Source organism: Schistocerca piceifrons, chromosome 3 (genome assembly GCF_021461385.2).
Source record: "Schistocerca piceifrons isolate TAMUIC-IGC-003096 chromosome 3, iqSchPice1.1, whole genome shotgun sequence".
Taxonomy (NCBI): domain Eukaryota; kingdom Metazoa; phylum Arthropoda; class Insecta; order Orthoptera; family Acrididae; genus Schistocerca; species Schistocerca piceifrons.
The window spans coordinates 215950820-215971849 of NC_060140.1; the positions used below are offsets into that span (position 1 = coordinate 215950820).

Consider the following 21030-nt stretch of genomic DNA (forward strand, 5'->3'; position numbering starts at 1 on the left):
GGCGAGAATCACTGTTCAGACTATACCTGGACTCGTCCGTGAGCATAACCTGGGACCACTGTTCCAATGACCGTGTACTGTGTTCTCGACACCAGGCTTTACGGGCTCTCCTGTGACCATTGGTCAGTGAAATACATCTTGCAGGCCTCCGGGCGAATAACCCATGTCTGTTCAGTCGTCTGTAGACTGTGTGTCTGGATACAGCTGTTCCAGTGGCTGTGGTAAGGCCCCGAGCAAGGCTACTTGCGCCGTCTGCGGGCACTGATGGTGAGACATCGGTTTTCTTGTGGTGTTGTACACTGTGTACGTCCCGTACTGTAGCGCCAGGACACGTTTCCTGTCTGCTGGAATCGTTGCCACAATCTTGAGATCATACTTTGTGGCACACGGAGGGGCCGTGGTACGACCTGCTGTGTTTGACCAGCCTCCAGTCGCCCTAGTATTCTACCCCTCATAACGTCATGGATATGTGTTCTTTGAGCCATTTTCAACACAAAGTCACCATTAGCACGTCTGAAAACGTCTGCACACTTACTCGCTGCACCGTACTCTGACATGCACCAACACACCTCTGTGTATGTGGACTGCTGCCAGCGCCACCCTGCGACAGCTGCAGGTCAAATGCACCGCATGGTCATTCCCCGAGGCGATTTAAACCCGCAAACCTCCCACCAGAGCGTTGTTTCATCATGTGTCAGCATTATCCTTAATTTATGAGCACGAGTGTATGATGTGAAGTAAATAGTGCAGCTGTAGCAGTGTTTGGTGGTCGGTGCGGGTGGCAGCGGTGTGTGGGGCTGAAGCGCGTGGTGTCGGCGGCGGTGTTGCAGAGCAGATCCGACGTCTGGGGGACGAGCCGCTGCGCGGAGTGCTGCGCGCGCTGGGCGGCTGGCCCGTCACCGACGAGCGGTGGGCGCCGCCCGCCTTCAGCGTCGAGGTGCTGCTGGGCCGCCTCCGCGGAGAGTACAACGAGGGCGTCCTCATCGAGCAGTGGGTCGGCCCCGACGACAAGAACTCCTCCGTCAACATCCTGCAGGTACTCACTCACTCACTGGCGGCGCTCCGACACTGAGGTGACGGAAGTCGTCAGATACCTCGTAACATCGCGTCGGACCTCCTTTTGCGCAGAGTAGTGCAGGAACAGACGTGCAATGAGATCAACAAGTATCTTCAGAAATACCAAGTTATGCTGCCCCCCCTTTTTTTTTTCTCTTGTATGTCCATTCTTGTGATTTGAGATCTGGGAGACTTTGGCGGTTCATTGATGTAAGAAAATGAAACACCTGTCGTTATGATGTCATTTATTGTACGTCTACGAGTTTCGGTACTTTTTTGCACCATCTTCAGGCCTGAGCTGATGCTGAAAGGGTTAACACCATCCGTATACACGATGCATGAGTGGCCAACATCTACAAGTTGTTTTCGCAGACTACCTGTAACCGCGATGTTGTTTCTCCTACCATCAACTATCAACTCTTATACATGCTGCCTCTATAGCCGTCCATAAATGTGAAAGTGTTGCAGGTACACAATTTTGTGCACGAACTGATCTCTCGATTATGTCCCACCAATATCCGTTGGAACTCATTTCGGACGATCTGGGTGCCCAGATCATTCCCTCGAATTGTCCAGATAGTTATTCAAACAAATCGCGAGCAGTTGTGAGCCAGTCACATGTGTCGGAACATGAAATCCATGAATAGCTGCAGATGGTTTCGAAGTATCCGAACATAACCATATCCAATCATTGAAATGAAATGAAATGATCGTATGGCATTGTTGGCCGGGAGGCCCCATGCGGGGAAGTTTGGCCGCCGTATTGCAAGTCCTTTTTAGTTGACGCCACTTCGGCGACTTGCGAGTCAATGGTGATGAAATGATGATGAGGGACACACAAAAAAACACCCCGTCATCATGAGGCAGAGAAAATCCCTGACCCAACCGGGAATCGAACCCGGGGCACCGTGCGCGGGAAGCGAGAACACTACCGCACGACCACGAGTTGCGGAGATACAATCAATAATCGGTTCGGTTGCACCAGAGTCCCCAGTCCTTTTCACGTGAAAACAGTCCATATCATTATGGAGCCGCCACCAACTTGCACAGTGCCTTATTCGCAACTTGAATCAATGGCTTCGTGGTGTCTGCGCCACACTCGAATCCTGCCTCTTACCAACTGAAATCTTAACTCATCTGACCATGCAACGGTTTTCCGGTAGTCTAGGGTCCAACCGACGTGGTCACGAGTCCAGGAGAGGCGCTGTAGGCGATGTTAGCAAATGCACTCGCGTCGATCGTCCGCCAAATTTCGCCGCACTGTCCTAACGGACACGTTCATCGTTCGTACCACATTCATTTCTGCTGTTACTTTACGCAGTTTTGCTTGTCTATTGGCACTGTCAACCCCGCGCAAACGTCGCTGCTCTCGTTCCTTAATTGAAGGCCGTCGGCTACCGCGTTGTCTATCATGAGCTGTAATTCCGGGATTTTGTTCTTCTCGGCACACTCTTGACACTGCATATCCCGTATAACTTAATTCGCTAGACATTTTTGAAATGGAATATTCCATGCGCGTAGCTCCAGCTACCACTCCGCGTCTCAGTAGCCTTAATCACGTCGGAAGCCTCTCCACATGAATCACCTAACTACAAGTAACAGCTCCGCCAATACACTGCCCTTTTATACCTTGTGTACCCGATACTACCGCCATCTGTAAATCCGGATATCGCTGTCCCATTACTTTTGTGAGCTCAGTGTATGACGGCATAAACTCTGCTGGGGTCCCTTTCATTGAAGTGTCTCAATCTCTGTGGAGTAATTACAGCTCGATCTTCATCAAGAGTCCAAATTAGAGAAGGTAGTGATGTTGGATTTTGGGTCTGGAACGAAGCAGACGTTCTAACTCTTCCCAAAGGTGTTCCACTAGGTTCAGATCGGGACTTTGCACAGAACAAGCCTTCGACTCAGTATGGCATAAAGGGCTACTCTACAAGTAGTACACACAAGGATACCCCAGGAGCATAGTTAAGCAGATCAAAACCTATCTCACGGAAGAACTTTCTCTGTCGAAGTAGAAACTGCCACCTCCACCAACAGGCGTGTTCGTGCTGGGGTGCCACAGGGATCGGTCCTGGGGTCCGTTTTGTACAGTCTGTACACTGCGGACACAATGGCCCCCTGGTGCACACCGCACAGTACGCAGATGGCACAGCCTTCTACACACGAAATGCAAACAAGGACCTGGTCATCCGTAGGCTATAAAGGCCTTTAGATGACACAGAAACTTTGGCCTGTCGCTGGCGCATCACCATCAACTCTGAAAATACTCAAGCTATCCTGATCACTCGGAGGCTCGGAAGGCACGGACCTGCTCAACGCCCCCCCCCCCCCCCACCATCTTCACCTAAACGGAACCCAACTCCCCTGGCGCAGAACCGCCAAGTACCTCGGCGTAACCTTGGACTCTTGTCTTACGTGGAAACCCCACATAGACGAGGTCCACAGGAAGTTCTGTGCCAGAATGTCCATCCTATACCCAGTCGTCATCTCAACCAGCTTCCTTCCCTGCTCTGTAGGAGTCAATGTTTATCAGGCCCTGATACGGCCAGTAATGGAACATGCATGCCCTGTCTGGGGGTACGCGGCAAAGCAGCGCCTGGACAAACTCCAGGGGCTGCAGAACCACGCCCTCAGGAGGGCACTGCATCTACCCATCGGATTCCCTACCGATGATCTGCACGTCGCAGCTGAAATCCCACTCTTGAAAGAGCGTTTCCAAGGTCTGGCAAGGGCCTTCTATGAAAGCTCTTCCAGATCAGGAAACGTGCTCATCCACGCCCTAGGTCGGTGTCTGTCAGTAGTGGTTTATCTTGTAGTGAAGTCGAAGTAGATACTCCGTGCGAATTGGTATGGGTGGAGGTTATACTTAACAGCCGAACTAAGTTAATAATTGGCTCCTTCTACCGACCCCCAGACTCCGATGATACAGTTGCTGAACAGTTCAGAGAAAATTTGAGTCTCGTAACAAATAAATACCCCACTCATACGGTTATAGTTGGTGGGGACTTCAACCTTCCCTCGATATGTTGGCAAAAATACTTGTTCAATACCGGTGGTAGGCAGAAAACATCTTCCGAGATTGTCCCAAATGCTTTCTTCGAAAGCCGGCCGATGTGGCCGTGCGGTTCTAGGCACTTCACTCTGGAACCGCGTGACCGCTACGGTCGCAGGTTCGAATCCTGCCTCGGGCATGGATGTGTGTGACGTCCTTAGGTTAGTTAGGTTTACGTAGTTCTAAGTTCTAGGGGACTGATGACCATAGATGTTAAGTCCCATAGTGCTCAGAGCCATTTTTTTTAGCTTTCTCCGAAAATTATTTCGAGCAGTTAGTCCACGAACCCACGCGAATTGTAGATGGTAGCGAAAACACACTTGACCTCTTAGCCACAAACAATCCAGAGCTAATAGAGAGCATGCGAAGTTCAGAAGAACGCGAAATCCCGAAGATTGGCTAAAATTTACAGACGCGCGAAATTTGGCACGGACTTCAATGCGTGAAGCCTTTAATAGGTTCTACAACGAAACATTGTCTCGAAATTTGGTAGAAAATCCGAAGAAATTCTGGTCGTATGTAAAGTACACAAGCGACAAGACGTAATCAATACCTTCGGAGTTATTGAACGCAGTTTTCCGAAATTCCTTCACCAGGGAAGACGAATGGAATATTCCAGAATTTGAAACACGAAAAGTTGCTAGCATCTTAGAAGTAGATACCTTAGGGATTGCGAAGCAACTCAAATCGCTTCATACGGGCATGTCTTCAGGTCCAGATTGTATACCGATTAGGTTCCTTTCAGATTACGCTGATACAATAGCTCCCTACTCAGCAACCAATACAATAGCTCGCTCACCGATAGATCTGTACCTACAGATTGGAAAATTACGCAGGTCGCACCAGTGTTTAAGAAGGGTAGTAGGAGTAATCCATCGAACTACAGACCTATATCATTGACGTCGGTTTGCAGTAGGGTTTTGGAGCATATACTGTATTCAAACATTATGAATCACCTCGAAGGGAACGATCTATTGATACGTAATCAGCATGGTTTCAGAAAACATCGTTCTTGTGCAACGCAGCTAGCTCTTTAGTCGCACGAAGTAATGGCCGCTATTGACAGGGGATCTCAAGTTGATTCCGTGTTTCTGGATTTCCGGAAGGCTTTTGACACCGTTCGTCACAAAGGACTTCTAATCAAGCTGCGGGCCTATGGGGTATCGTCTCAGTTGTGCGACTGGATTCGTGATTTCCTGTCAGGAAGGTCGCAGTTCGTAGTAATAGACGGAAAATCATCGAGTAAAACTGAAGTGATATCAGGTGTTCCCCAGGGAAGCGTCCTGGGACCTCTGCTGTTCCTGATCTATATAAATGACCTGGGTGACAATCTGAGCACTTCTCTTAGGTTGTTCGCAGATGATGCTGTAATTTACCGTCTAGTAAGGTCATCCGAAGACCAGTATCAGTTGCCAAGCGATTTAGAAAAGATTGCTGTATGGTGTGGCAGGTGGCAGTTGATGCTAAATAACGAAAAGTGTGAGGTGATCCACATGAGTTCCAAAAGAAATCTGTTGGAATTCGATTACTCGATAAATAGTGCAATTCTAAAGGCTGTCAATTCACCTAAGTACCTGGGTGTTAAAATTACGAACAACTTCAGTTGGAAAGACCACATAGATAATATTGTGGGGAAGGCGAGCCAAAGGTTGCGTTTCATTGGCAGGACATTTAGAAGATGCAACAAGTCCACTAAAGAGACACCTTACACTACACTCGTTCGTCATCTGTTAGAATATTGCTGCGCAGTGTGGGATCCTTACCAGGTGGGATTGACGGAGGACATCGAAAGATGCAAAAAAAAGGGCAGCTCGTTTTGTATTATCACGTAATAGGGGAGAGAGTGTGGCAGATATGATACGCGAGTTGGGATGGAAGTGATTAAAGCAAAGACGTTTTTCGTCGCGGCGAGATCTATTTACGAAATTTCAGTCACCAACTTTCTGTTCCGAATGCGAAAATATTTTGTTGAACCCAACCTACATAGGTAGGAATGATCATCAAAATAAAATAAAAGAAATCAGAGCTCGAACAGACAGGTTTAGGTGTTCGTTTTTCCCGCGCGCTGTTCGGGAGTGGAATGGTAGAGAGATAGTATGATTGTGGTTCGATGAATCCTCTGCCAAGCACTTAAATGTGAATTGCTGAGTAATCATGTAGATGTAGATGTCGATGTGGACGACATGTCCCGCGACAAGCACAAACGCCCAATGACGATCTTCGACGACTAAGTGGAAGAGAAAATCCTTATATCCAATTCCTAAACCTCCTCCCTCCCCCACAATATCAATCATTTCGCCAACCTCAGGCAAGCACCAGACACACACAGAACAATCATCACATCTCGCAGACACCCAGAAATTACAGAAATAACCACACACACAAGTACACAGTGGAGTAAAAGCCGAAAGGCTACAAATTCCCCTACACACTTCCCCAAAGAGGGGAAAGTATTAGATGAGAGCGAGAGTTTGGACATGACAGTCCATTTGAGCAATGCTGTTGTCCACAGACAATTGTCTCAAAGATACTGCTTTATGACAGGGTGCACTGCCATGCTGATACAATCATCGTCCCCGAACTGTTCCACAACTTTCTGCAATTCAATCTAGTGTGATGAAATGAGATTGTGGCTGGTCGAAGACTCGAAGACAGCCGTGGATTTAGTTAATAATTTTATAGGTGCCTTATTGCCACCATCTTCAGGCTCCAGTGCAAATCTACAACATCATCAAGCTTACGATAGAAATCTAATCCGTTGAACAACAGCAATTGTTATTATTTAAAATAAGTTTACCGTACATATGCATTAATAGAAACTATAAAAAAGAGCCCCACACCATTACAGAGCCTCCACCAGCTTGAACAGTCCCCTGCTAAGACGCAGGATCCATGGATTCACGAGGTTGTCTTCATAACCGTACACGTTCATCCGCTCAATACAATATGAAATGAGACTCGTCCTACCATGCAACATGTACCAGTCATCTACAGTCCAATGTCGGTGTTGACGGACCTAGGCGAGGAGTAAATATTTGCGTCGTGCAGTCATCAAGCGTACACGAGTCAGGTTTCCGCTCCGAAAGTCCATATCGATGATGTTTCGTTTAATAGTTCGCTCGCTGACACTTGCTGATGGCCCAGCATTGAAATCTGCCGCAGTTTGCGGAAGGATTGCATTTCTGTCATGTTGAACGATTCTCTTCAGTCGTCGTTGTTCCCGTTCTCGCAGGATCTTTTCCAGGCCGCAGCGATGTCGGAGATTTGATGTTTTACCTGATTCCTGATATTCAAGGTACACTCGTGAAATGGTCCTACGGGAAAAATCCCCACTTCATCGCTTCTTCTGATATGGTGTGTCCCACCGCTCGAGCGCCGACTATAACACCACGTTCAGACTCACTTAAGTCTTGATAACGTGGCGTTGTAGCAGCAGTAACCGATCTAACAACTGCGCCTGATGCTAGCTGTCTTATAAAGGCGTTGCCGACTGCAGCGCCGTATTCTGCCTGTTTACGTATCTCTGTATTTGAATACGCATGCCTATACCAGTTTCTTTGGCGCTTCAATGTACATTTTGTTTATGCGATACTACCGCCATCTGTATACGAGCGTATCCCCATCCCAATTAATTTTTGCCTCAGTGTGTGTTACAAATATGGCTTTAAATAAAATGGTGAGACAATGGAAATTTATTTATTTAATCGTATGATGATTTTATACAATATACAGTTCATATAAGGCAAATGATTTTATGCAATATACATATAAGACAAGATTAAACCTTAAAGTCCGTGTTTTTCAACCAGTTAATTAAGCTGAGTGTGAGAGCGAACAAGTCATCGGACCGAGCGAGGTGGCGCAGTGGTTAGCACACTGGACTCGCATTCGGGAGGACGACGGTTCAATCCCGTCTCCAGCCATCCTGATTTAGGTTTTCCGTGATTTCCCTAAATCGTTTCAGGCAAATGCCGGGATGGTTCCTTTGAAAGGGCACGGCCGATTTCCTTCCCCATCCTTCCCTAACCCGAGCTTGCGCTCCGTCTCTAATGACCTCGTTGTCGACGGGACGTTAAACAACACTAACCTAACCCAAGTCATCGGGGCTTCCAGGGTATGAATGAAGTGGGCAGCGTTGGACTAAATGTTCAATTGTCTGCTCTTCTTGATTACATTCACACATTGGTGAACTGATCCAGCCCCATTTGTACCTGAAGTAGCTACAACAACCATGTCCAGTTCTTAACCTGTTGAGACGGCACCGAAGTTTCCTCGGTAGGTCAAAACATTTTGGCTTCTTTGTGGGATCAAGGTGATGGGCTCTTGTTCTCAATGTTTTTGTTGACCATTCATACTTCCAGCTTTCATTTAGATCAAAACCATCCGCGATGAGTTGTCCTGGTCTTCTTGATCGAAATCGTTGCTGCGGCGGATGACAGAATTCCTGGTGCAGTGGTAGAGAAGGTGACGCAGAGATTTTCTTGGCCTCCCTCAGCAGAGCTTGTTTCCGCCTTAAATGAAGTGGAGGGATGTGACTCAGTACAGGTAACTAGTGGCATGGGATTGATTTTATGGAACCAGTAATGCAGCGCATTGTGTCGCTAAGTTTTGTGTCTACCTTCTTCACATGTACACTTTCCAACCAGACAGGTGCACAGTACTCGGCAGCAGAGTACACAAGACTGATGCCAGTTAAACGCAGACAGTCAGCAGAGGTTCCCCAGATGGTACCACTGAGCTTATGTAGTATGTTGTTCCTTGCAGCAACTTTATGAGAATGCTTGGTGATGTGCTCTTTGTAGCTCAGGGTTCTATCTAGAGTGATTCCGAGATATTTTGAGAAAGGATTGTACCTCAACGTTTGTCCATTGAGCAGAACTCTTGGTTTGTAGTTCGTAGCACGATTCGCTAGATGGAAACGAGAGAATTCTGTTTTTGATGTGCTTGGGATCAGTCTCCCGGTCTTAAAGAAAGCTGACATCTTCTCCAGATCCTCCGTAAGAATTCGTTCACCATCTTAGAAATTACTGCTCTGTGCTACCAGTGCAATGTCATCAGCATAGATGAATCTAGTTGATATTGTGGTTAGTAAATCATTAATGTATAAATTGAATAGTGATGGGGCTAAATCAGATCCCCGTGGTAGTCCATTATTTAGTTTCCGTTTGTGGCTTTTAGAGCTGCCTAGAAACACTTCAAATTGCCTTTCACTAAGCATCCTGGATATTAGATCCACAATTTCTCGACTTGGTACAACTTGCAGTAGCTTGTAGATCAGTCCCTGTCGCCAGACAGCGTCATACCCGGCTGTCAGGTCAATGAAGACAGCTGTTGATTTCAGATGGCCTTGAAAACCAGCTTCAGTATGGGTAGTCAGGGCAAGAACTTGATCGGCGCAGCTGCGTCCTTGCCTGAAGCCAGCTTGTTCAGGAGGGCCAGCATCCTCGATGAATGGTGCTATTCTGGTTAGGAGGACTCGTTCCAAAAGTTTGAATGTACAGTTGAGCAGTGCTATAGGCCGGTAGCTTTCTGGGCTGTCTTCAGGCGGAGGTTCGAGTCCTCCCTCGGGCATGAGTGTGTGTTTGTCCTTAGGATAATTTAGATTAAGTAGTGTGTAAGCTAGGGGACTGATGACCTTATCAGTTAAGTCCCATAAGATTTCACACACACTTTTATTTCAGGCTTGCCAGGTTTGAGAGTGGCTATAACTTTCGACAGTTTGAATTGTCTGGGAAGTTTGTTCTCTTTGAGTCACGTCTGTACGTATAACCTAAATTACCGTACAGGTGACCCCTGGGTGGTGCTAAACGAGCAGCAGTGTCATAGGTGATATACAATGGAAATGAAAACGACTGAAAACTGAGAAGACAGTTGTTGTGACCAAAGTTGCATAAAAAACTAACGCTTAGTTTTCGTGAGCGTGTTTCCAGAGAAAAGTGTGGACTGTGTACGGTGCGCGTTGTGTGCAGCTGGACCAGATGACGCTGGCGCTGCCGAGCCGCGACTACTACCTGAAGGCGAGCTCGGAGGGCGACCTGCGCGCCTACCACCGCTACATGACCGAGGTGGCCCTCCTGCTGGGCGCCAACGCCAGCCGCGCCGCCACCGAGCTGCAGAGCGTCATCGACTTCGAGCGCCGCCTCGCCAACGTCAGTACCAGTTTCATAAAACAAATTATCTTCTTTGGAAAGAACGTTTCAGTGTATATGTTTATGTTGTTGTTGTGGTCTTCAGTCCTAAGACTGGTTTGATGCAGCTCTCCACGCTACTCTATCCTGTGCAAGCTTCTTCATCTCCCAGTACCTACTGCAACCTACATTCTTCTGAATCTGCTTAGTGTATTCATCTCTTGGTCTCCCTCTACGATTTTTACCTTTCACGCTGCCCTCCAATACTAAATTGGTGATCCCTTGATGCCTCAGAACATGTCCTACCAACCGATCCCTTCTTCTAGTCAAGTTGTGCCACAAACTTCCCTTCTCCCCAATTCTGTTCAATACCTCCTCATTAGTTATGTGATCTACCCATCTAATCTTCAGCATTCTTCTGTAGCACCACATTTCGAAAGCTTCAATTCTCTTTTTGTCCAAACTATTTATCGTCCATGTTTCACTTCCATACATGGCTACACTCCATACAAATACTTTCAGAAATGACTTCCTGACACTTAAATCTATACTCGATGTTAACAAATTTCTCTTCTTCAGAAACGCTTTCCTTGCCATTGCCAGTTTACATTTTATATCCTCTCTACTTGGACCATCATAAGTTATTTTCCTCCCCAAATAGCAAAACTCCTTTACTACTTTAGGTGTCTCATTTCCTAATCTAATTCCCTCAGCATCACCCGACTTAATTCGACTACACTCCATTATCCTCGTTTTGCTTTTGTTGATGTTCATCGTATAAATAATAATTTTGGTTGTTGCAATTGTAATGGAAAATGACTGTTCGCTTCTGATAATTAACATTGCCACCACCCTACAAGGCCTACATTAACCTGTAATACAGTGCGTCCACTTGAAACGTCTCTAATTACCAAATTTTAAAAACTGTGTGACATAGATACTTGTGGTTTGTACCCTCATGTAAAGTAACTCTAAAAGTTTTGTACAAAAAACACAGGCCTGCAAAAAAAATATTTTTTGGAAGTTGTTTGAAATATGATAACTCACTTTTATGTACTGGGTGATCAAAAAGTCAGTATAAATTTGAAAACTGAATAAATGGCTCAAATGGCTCTGAGCACTATGGGACTCAACATCTTAGGTCATAAGTCCCCTAGAACTTAGAACTACTTAAACCTAACTAACCTAAGGACATCACACACACCCATGCCCGAGGCAGGATTCGAACCTGCGACCGTAGCAGTCCCACGGTTCCGGACTGCAGCGCCAGAACCGCTAGACCACCGCGGCCGGCTAAACTGAATAAATCGCGGGATAATGTAGATAGATGGGTACAAATTGAAACTCATGCTTGGAATGACATGGGGTTTTATTAGAACCAAAAAAATACGAAAGTTCAAAAAATGTCCGACAGATGGCGCTTCGTCTGATCACAATAGCAATAATTAGCATAACAAAGTAAAACAAACCAAAGATGATGTTCTTTACAGGAAATGGTCAATATGTCCACCATCATTCCTCAACGATAGTTGTAGTCGAGGAATAATGTTGTGAACAGCACTGTAAAGCATGTCCGGAGTTATGGTGAGCCATTGGCGTCGGATGTTGTCTTTCAGCATCCCTAGAGATGTCGGTCGATTACGACTACACTTGCGACTTTAGGTAACCCCAAAGCCAATAATCGCACGGACTGAGGTCTGGGGACCTGGGAGGCCAAGCATGACGAATGTGGCGGCTGAACACACGATCACCAAACGACGCGCGCAACTGATCTTTCACGCGTCTAGCAATACTTTGTTTTTTTTTCTTATAAAACCCCATGTCATTCCAAGCATGTGTGTCAATTTTTACCTTTCTATCTACATTATTCCGTGGTTTATCAAGTTTTCAAATTTATATTGACTTTTTGATCACCCGATACTTTTCAGCGCTGATTTCAGAAATGCAATTCATATTTTTCTATCACGTCAGGTTTTCTCACAAAAAGGGAGTATTTTTGGGTATAAGAACAAAATTTAAGCAATTTATCACATTTTTTCCAACGTTATATAATTTTATTTATAAATCATGTTCTAAACTACATTTACAGTATACTTTCATTTCTCTTTAAGCTCATAAGTCCTTATAATAACGCTTTCGCTTTCTGTCGAAGCTGTGGACTCGTTGAGGATCATCGCTTTTTATCACCCAGCAGTAGTCCGCTATCATGTTGACGTTCCATCTTCCTTGATATCTTCTTTCCATTTCTTTGATGTCTTGGTGGAATCTTTCGCCCTACTCTTCACTTACATCACCAAGGCTTGCAGGGAAGTAGTCAAGATGTGAGTGGAGAAAATGAACTTTAATGCTTCAGGTCCATTGAGGAACAGGGCGAATGGCTGATTGAGTGTTAGGGTAAGAAATATCCTTTTGGTTTTCAAATTGAAACCTCGAACGTTGCAAGAACAAAAATAGCAGTCATCACTATGATTTTTGGGCTCACTACAAACCATTGGTATTCCAAAACGTAAGGACTGCTTTTTACGTTGAAACCATTGCCTAAGTTCTTCAACACACACTTAACAAACTATGTGTGAGGCCCAAGGCTTATCTTGATCGCCTAATTTTATACCAAAACAGGCGAAATATACTTTTTCCATAAAATCGGAAGTGTTTCTTTGTTGCTTTTTGACGGTATAGTTACCACAAATGTAGCAGAAGCACTCTGACGAGTTTATACATCCTCTGGTAGCCATTGTCCATAGTCCATAAAACAACATCACAACACAGGAAAACAGTCACTACTTTAAAGCACTAGTAACAACAACACGTGAACAGCACAGAGTGAAGAGGTACTGTGAACTGAAGGACAATAGCAGAAGCTCACTGCTTGGTGATGACGGCGGAAGGGGCAGCGTGAGAGACAGGCACTAACATGAGAATACTGCTGGTTTCTCCTAATTACTCTTTATTTTACGTATGTCTAGTATAAAAACGGCTAAATAACAGTTTATGGAGATCCTAAAAACCAAAATTCAAAATCATCAGAGTGCTGAAATGTCGCAAAAAGCTAAAACTAGACAAGCAGTTGGCCGGCCGGGGTGGCCGAGCGGTTCTAGGCGCTACAGTCTGGAACCGCGCGACCGCTACGGTCGCAGGTTCGAATCCTGCCTCGGGCATGGATGTGTGTGGTGTCCTTAGGTTAGTCAGGTTTAAGTAGTTCTAAGTTCTAGGGGACTGATGACCTCAGAAGTTAAGTCCCATAGTGCTCAGACCCATTTGAACCATTTTTTCACTATTTTTCCCGAAATCAGCGCTGAAAAAGTCACTTAACAAATTTGAAAATTTGTATGTAGCAGACCTGTGTAAATTAATGCGTTTCTATGTGGGCTCCTTTCGTAACCTATAAAATGTCTGGACGATGCTCTATCTCAATCCCTGTGCGTTCCAGTATGTATGGAATGATGGACGTTACTGCATCCATAATTCTTAGGCGGAGGTCACCGAGGTCACGTACAGGCGGGAGATACACAATGTCTTCCACTTAACACCAGTGGAAGGAAAATGCAGAGACAGTTATGTCTGGAGATCGCGTGGCCGCTTTGGTGGTCCATCATGTGTTCCTCATCCCCATAGAAATGTTCGGTCCAGGAACTCAAGAACATGTAAACTTCAGTGCGGTAGTGCACCATCCTGTTGGAAGATCGCTTTTGTCTGAAGGCGAAGGAATTGAAGCACAGCGAGTTGCTCAAGCATGTGCAGAGAAACTGTTCCTGTTACTGTAAGCACAGTCTTCGGCGGCCATTGTCACTGTCAATACAATTCTTCTGGGCTGTTGACCGCATTGTCAATATAAAAAATAGTGCGACGTTTCGGCCACTGTTGCAAGTGACTTTCCTTAGCGCTTTGTGCTGAGCTCAGTCGAACAATTTTATATATTGACTATGCAGTCAGTAGCCCAGAAGAATTTTATTGACTGTTCCTGTTTTCTCGACGAAGAAAAATGACCCAACTATGCCACCTTTCGTTAATGCACTTCTAACATTCTCCTGTGCCCGAAAATCTTAGATGTTTTCCGAACCCCAGATGCGAATGATGTGCGAATAACCTTCCCACATGTGTGCAAGGTTCCTTCGTCAGTGAAAAACAGTATTTCGTAGACAGTTCAGGTTTTACCCGATCCAGTTTAGCATCTCAATAGCAAATTCGAGGCGAAGTCATTTCGCTTCAGTGATTGCACAATTTTACCTTTTAAGCTTCTAAGCGAAGTCTTTCACGCCGCAGCTTGTGAACTGTTGAGAGAGGGATGGTGAGCTCTTGAGAACCTTGTTGAACTGACTTTGTTGGGCGTGTTTGGAAAATCTCTCTGATCTCTACCATTTTATCAAATGTGCGTTTGCTGCCAGAACATGACAGTCTGTTCACACTCGCTGTGGGTAGGAACTTGCCATAGCAAGACTTAATTGTCTTAACGTCTGGTGGCTCCTTTTGAAATTCACGTCGGAAATTTCTTTGGACTGCAATGGATGACTTCGTTTCCGCGTACCACACAACGCCTTGGGCCCTCTCTTGAGGTGCAGTCGTTTTCGGAAATCACCTCAATCAAAACAAAAGGTACAGTTTGGAAAAAAAATCTGTCCAAAATCTTTTAAGTTTCTTTAAATGAAGCTGCAAACACCGAAGGTCTATGTGTCATACTCCTTTTTATTTTATTTTTTTATTGCATTAGTGCGGATTGCCTGTGCTACATTTCATGCGATTCCTGTAATGTACAAATAACGAGAAACTCAGATGAGTTATAAGCAGGTCAACACTATAATAGGTTTAGGTATGTCACAATGACGGGTCTTTCAAACGACGAGGACTCATTGACAACTATTTCATCAGTTATGAACCTCCACGAAACAATCACAAACTTAAAGTCAAAGACTAAGGGAAAATGATACAATGAAGACTTTCATGGTCGGTGTTTACTTCAGTTAAAATTTCCAGACGTCCTTAGAGACAAAACGGTAGCTGCAATTTCCATTTCATCTCTGAAGATAACTCTCGCAGATAGGAACGAAACATTACTAAATACTTTTGTTCATCGACCACGGCCTCTCACCTCGAAATTGTTAGCTATGGTAAAGTGAATTTTCTACAACCACCCTTCTCACTGAGCTAAATTTATTTATCATTGATTTTTTTAACACCGTGGCTGAGTATTATCTGATTTTTATTTGCATCAAAGCGGAACGAGTCGCTTAATGAAATTTTCTCACTGAACTAAACTTACACCTCATGGATTTTTTTAGCACTGTGGCTGAGTATTATTTTATTTATAGCTACATCAAAGCTGAAACAAGTCACTGAGTGAAATTTTACTTTACAACTAGTTTCGGGTCATTTCAGATTCATTTTCAGATCAGAATGCAAAGGTTTACATCGTTATTGTCAATGCACCATACTGGATGGTAGAAGTTGCTTCACTACGGCAACAGATAGTAAACAGTTTTAGCTGCCTCAGGAAATGGCTGGTTGACAAACCTACCCTAGAAAATCGGCATGAAATGCCCACCTTAAAGATCAGACTTTTGGAACGCACGTGTCTGAAGCGTAACGTTCAGCGCGATGGTCTGGTCACTATGAGATCCGTTCAAATGGTTCAAGTGGCTCTGAGCACTATGGGACTTAACTTCTGTGGTCATCAGTCCCCTAGAACTTAGAACTACTTAAACCTAAGGACATCACACACATCCATGCCCGAGGCAGGATTCGAACATGCGACCCTAGCAGTCCCGCGGTTCCGGACTGAGCGCCTTAATCTGAGATCCGTCTGTGTTCGTGTTCTCCCTACGACGTTGCACGTTTTTCTGAACACAGCTTATATACTATCTATTCAAAAATAGCCGGGTAGATATCAGTGAACGGAGCGCGTATACCGTTCGCCATTATGACAGCTTGAACTCTGCTGCGTATACTTTCGGTGAAGTGTGTAAATGTCTGTAGAGGAATGCCAGTTCAATGATCCCCAAGAGCCGAAACCAGAGAAGTGATGTTGGACGCTGTAGTCTGTAGAGAATTCGACGTTCTAGTTTATCCCAAATATAGTCCATTCGGTTTAGGCCGGGACTCTGCGTAGGCTAGTCCACGCCGGGAACGTTATTATCCACAAACTATAGCCTCATATATACTGTTTTAGGACGGGATGCAAAGTCATGCTAATGCAGACAGACATTATCCCAAAACTATTCCTCTACTGTACGTAGTACACAGTGCTGTAATACTTCCGTATTTAGTTTTTTCTTAAGTGCAATAACGGAACCACACTTTAACAACGAAAAAAAACCATACTGTAACACTACCTCACACGTACTTTAGAGCTGCCACAACATAATTATGATGGCAGGTAACGTTCTCCAGGCTTTCGTTAAACACAAACTTTTTCCATCGGATTGCGGCAGGGTATACAGGGCGTATCAAAAAGGATGGTGCAACTTACAAGGCTGAAAGTACACGATAATACCCTACTGGCCATTAAAACTGCTACACCAAGAAGAAAAGCAGGTAATAAACGGGTATTCATTGGACACATATATTATACTAGAACTGACATGTGATTTCAGCAATTTGGGTGCATAGATCCTGAGAAATCAGTACCCAGAACAACCACCTCTGGCCGTAATAACGGTTTTGACAGGCCTGGGCATTGAGTCAAACAGAGCTTGGATGGCGTGAACAGGTACAGCTGCCCATGCAGCTTCAACACGATACCACAGTTCATCAAGAATGGTGACTGGCGTATTGTGACGAGCCTGTTGCTCGGCCACCATTGACCAGACGTTTTCAATTGGTAAGGGATCTGGAGAATGTGCTGCCCAGGGCAGCAGTCGAACATTTTCTGTATCCAGAAAGGCCCGTTAGGACCTGCAACATGCGGTCGTGCTTTATCCTGCTGAAATGTAGAGTTTCGAATGAAGGGTAGAGCCACGGGTCGTAACACATATGAAATATAACGTCCACTGTTCAAAGTGCCGTCAATGCGAACAAGAGGTGACCGAGACGTGTAACCAATGGCAGGTGATACGCCAGTGTGGCGATGACGAATACACGCTTCCAATGTGCGTTCACCGCGATGTCGCCGAACACGGATGCGACCATCATGATGCTGTAAACAGAACCTGGATTCATCCGAAACAATGACGTTTTGCCATTCGTGCACCCAGGTTCATCGTTGAGTACACCATCGCAAGCGCTCCTGTCTGTGATGTAGCGTCAAGGGTAACCGCAGCCATGGTCTCCGAGCTGATAGTCCATGCTGCTGCAAACGTCGTCTAACTGTTCGTGCAGATGGTTGTTGTCTTGCAAACGTCCCCATCTGTTGACTCAGGGATCGAGACGTGGCTGCACGATCCGTTACAGCTATGCGGATAAGATGCCTGTCATCTCGACTGCTAGTGATACGAGGCCGTTGGGATCCAGCACGGCGTTCCATATTACCCTCCTCAACCCACCGATTCCATATTTTGCTAACAGTCATTGGATCTCGACCAACGCGAGCAGCTATGTCGCGATACGATAAACCGCAATCGCGACAGGCTACAATCCCACCTTTATCAAAGTCGGAAACGTGATGGTACGCACTTCTCCTCCTTGCACGAGGCATTTCACCAGGCAACGCCGGTCAACTGCTGTTTGTGTATGAGAAATCGGTTGGAAACTTTCCTCATGTCAGCACGTTGTAGGTGTCGCCACCGGCGCCAACCTTGTGTGAATGCTCTGAAAAGCTAATGATTTGCGTATCACAGCATCTTCTTCCTGTCGGTTAAATTTCGCGTCTGTAGCACGTCATCTTTGTGGTGTAGCAATTTTAATGGCCAGTAGTGTTGAAGCACAAATGTCCCAATAAACACGTGTCCGCAAACGAGCCGCTTGCGAGATAATCAAGACAGTATGGTTCCAAGCCGCCACTGACGGCATTGTTTGTAACGTCGTCCGGTTTCCCCCTTATGCAAATGCCGTTCACGAATCACCACATGAGCAACGTTTCTCACTGAATGTGTGGTTAGGTGTACTGGACGATCAACTCATTGGGCCACACATTCTTCCACCACAACTTCATGGACGGAAGTACCTTAGCTTTCTGCGGCGTCATCTTCCAGGATAGCTTGAGGATGTTCCCCTTCAGCAACGTCAGAGTATGTGTAAATGCATGATGGAGCTCCGGCTCATTTTGCTGCTGGTGAGAGACGGCATCTAACGCGCATATACGGCCAAAGATGGATAGGTCGAGGCGGACCTGTACCTTGGCCTCCAAGATCACTTGATCTAAATCCTTTGAATTTTTTGTCTGGGGTCACGTCAAAAGCAAAGTGTACAGCACACCCGTTTACACTGTTGAAGAACTGGAGCAGAGAGTTGTACATGCTTGTCAAGAATTCCGGAATGATCCAAGAGTTTTCGAAAGGATACGAAATTCATTACAGAGACGGGCACAGTATTGCATCCAGATACAAGGAAAACACTTCGAACACCTCCTTTAACAGGTACCCCATACGTGAAATGTGAACTAATTGCGATGCGCAACCCAATAGTAAAGTCTAAGTTTCAAATTAATGTGTACTAACTAGGGCGACGTTTACAATGACGTCAGTGGTGGCTTGGAACCATACAGTGACGATTATCTCGCAAGCGGCTCGTTTGCGGACCAGTGTTTACTGGGACATGTGTGCTTCTATTATCGTGTACTTTTCGCCGTGTAAGTTTGCGCCATCCTTTCTGATACACCTGTAGAGCGATGCATCACTCCAACTCACTCGTATCCGGTCACCTCAAGCACGGCTTAGCACTGACTATGGAAATATGTGGCTTATGAGCACCTCCACCTGTTCTTTTTAACTCCCTACCCAGAATCACCGTGCTAGCTGGACCTGTGAAATCTTTGGAATTCACGAGTGATTCCTTCTGCTGGTGTCATGCGATTTTTATAACCACCGTCCGCAGTGTTCGATGGTCCTTGTCTGTCAGTATAGTCTAACCTTTGTTTAACTATGGTTGTTCCTTTACGTTTTCGCATCATACTGGCAGACGACTTGGACAGCTTTACACTGAGGTCACAGAAGTCATGGGATATCTCCTAACGTCGTGTCGTACGTCCTTTTGCCCGGCGTAGAGCAGTTACTTGTCTTGCAAAGGACTCAACGAGTCGTTGGGAGTCTCCTGCAGAAATACTGAGCCATGCTGCCTCTACAGCCGCCCATAATTGCGAAAGGATTGCTGTTACACGATTTTGTGCGCCTACTGACCTCTCGACCACGTCCCATAAGTGTTCCATGGAATTCATGTCGGGTGATCTGATTAGCCAAATCATTCGTTCGAATTGTCCAGAATGTTCTTCAAACCAACCGCGAACAGTTATGTCCTGGTGACGCAGCACATTGTCATCCACGTAAACACAGCCCACACCGTTACGGAGCCACCACCGGCTTGCACAGAGCCTTGTTAACAACTTGGGTCCATGGCTTCGTGGAGTCAGCGGCGCACTCGAAACATACCATCAGCTCTCACCAACTGAAATTGGATCTCATCCGACCAAACCACGGTTATCCAGTGGTCTAGGGTCCAACCGATATGGTCACCAGCCCAGAAGAATCGCTGCAGGCGACATAGTGGTGTTAGCAAAGGCACTCGCGTCGGTCGTCTGCTGCCATCGCCCATTAAAGCCCAATTACGCCGCACTGTCGTAATGGATACGTTCGTCACACGTCCCATATTGATTTATGCAATTATTTCATGCAGTGTTGCTTGCCTGTTCGTACTGACAATTCTAAGCGAACGCCGCTTCTCTCGGTCGTTAAGTGAAGGCCGTCGCCCACTGCATTGTCCGTGGTGAGAGGTACTGCCTGAAAGTTTATATTCCCGGCTCACTTGTGGCAATGTGGATCTCGGAATATTGAATTGCCTATCGATTTCCGAAAGAGAATGTCCCATGCCTCTAGCTCCAACACCATTCTGCGTGCAAAGTCTGTTAATTCCTGTCATGCAGTCACAATCACGTCGGAAACCTTTTTACATGAGTCACTTGAGCTCAAATGACAACTCTACCAATGCACTGCCGTTTTATACCTCATTTAGTCGATGCTCCTGCAACCTGTCTTTTTGCACATCGCTATACAATGACTTTTGTCACCTCAGTCTATATGGGTCAAAACCTTCCTTGATGCATTTGCTAGTCGGGTAATATCCAACAAGCAGTCCGGGTTCGAAATCACTGAGATCTCCAGCCTGAATGATACTACTGTTTCTGCTTCTTTATTGATCACGCAATACCCCCCTCTCCCCCCCCCCCACCCCCTCCCGCCTGCTATTATAAGGGCGGGTCCGCCTCCACTGACATCTAGTGGTTAAATCCGCATTACGTAGGGGTGTCCGGATACTTTTCAAAAATGGTTCAAATGGCTCTGAGAACTATGGGACTTAACTTCTAAGGTCATCAGTCCCCTAGAACTTAGAACTACTTAAACCTAACTAACCTAAGGACATCGCACACATTCATGCACGAGGCAGGATTCGAACCTGCGACCGTAGCGGTCGCGCGGTTCCAGACTGTAGCGCCTAGAACCGCTCGGCCACTCTGGCCGGCGATATTTTTCATCAGATAGTTTAGATTACATAAAAGGTTCTTGCAACACGTATTGCATTTGCCACAAGGAATCAAGCTCCACTGCAACGAGCTAAGCTGACGCACTGATTCCTCTCCTGAAACGATCACAAACGACTTTCTAAGACAGTAAGAGTCATCGCAGCTGTTTTACTGTGACAGTAACAGCA

At 45.8% G+C, this 21030-nt stretch overlaps 1 protein-coding gene across 1 annotated transcript in view; it reads left to right on the top strand.

The window, feature by feature from the left end:
* The window catches only part of LOC124789575 (neprilysin-1-like), a 539726-nt gene that overhangs the window by 432676 nt on the left and 86020 nt on the right, over positions 1-21030 (top strand). Inside the window, exons 5-6 of the mRNA XM_047256981.1 lie at positions 831-1036; positions 10081-10260. Of these exons, the coding sequence (XP_047112937.1) occupies positions 831-1036; positions 10081-10260 (386 nt within the window). The remainder of the gene's footprint in view (positions 1-830; positions 1037-10080; positions 10261-21030) is intronic.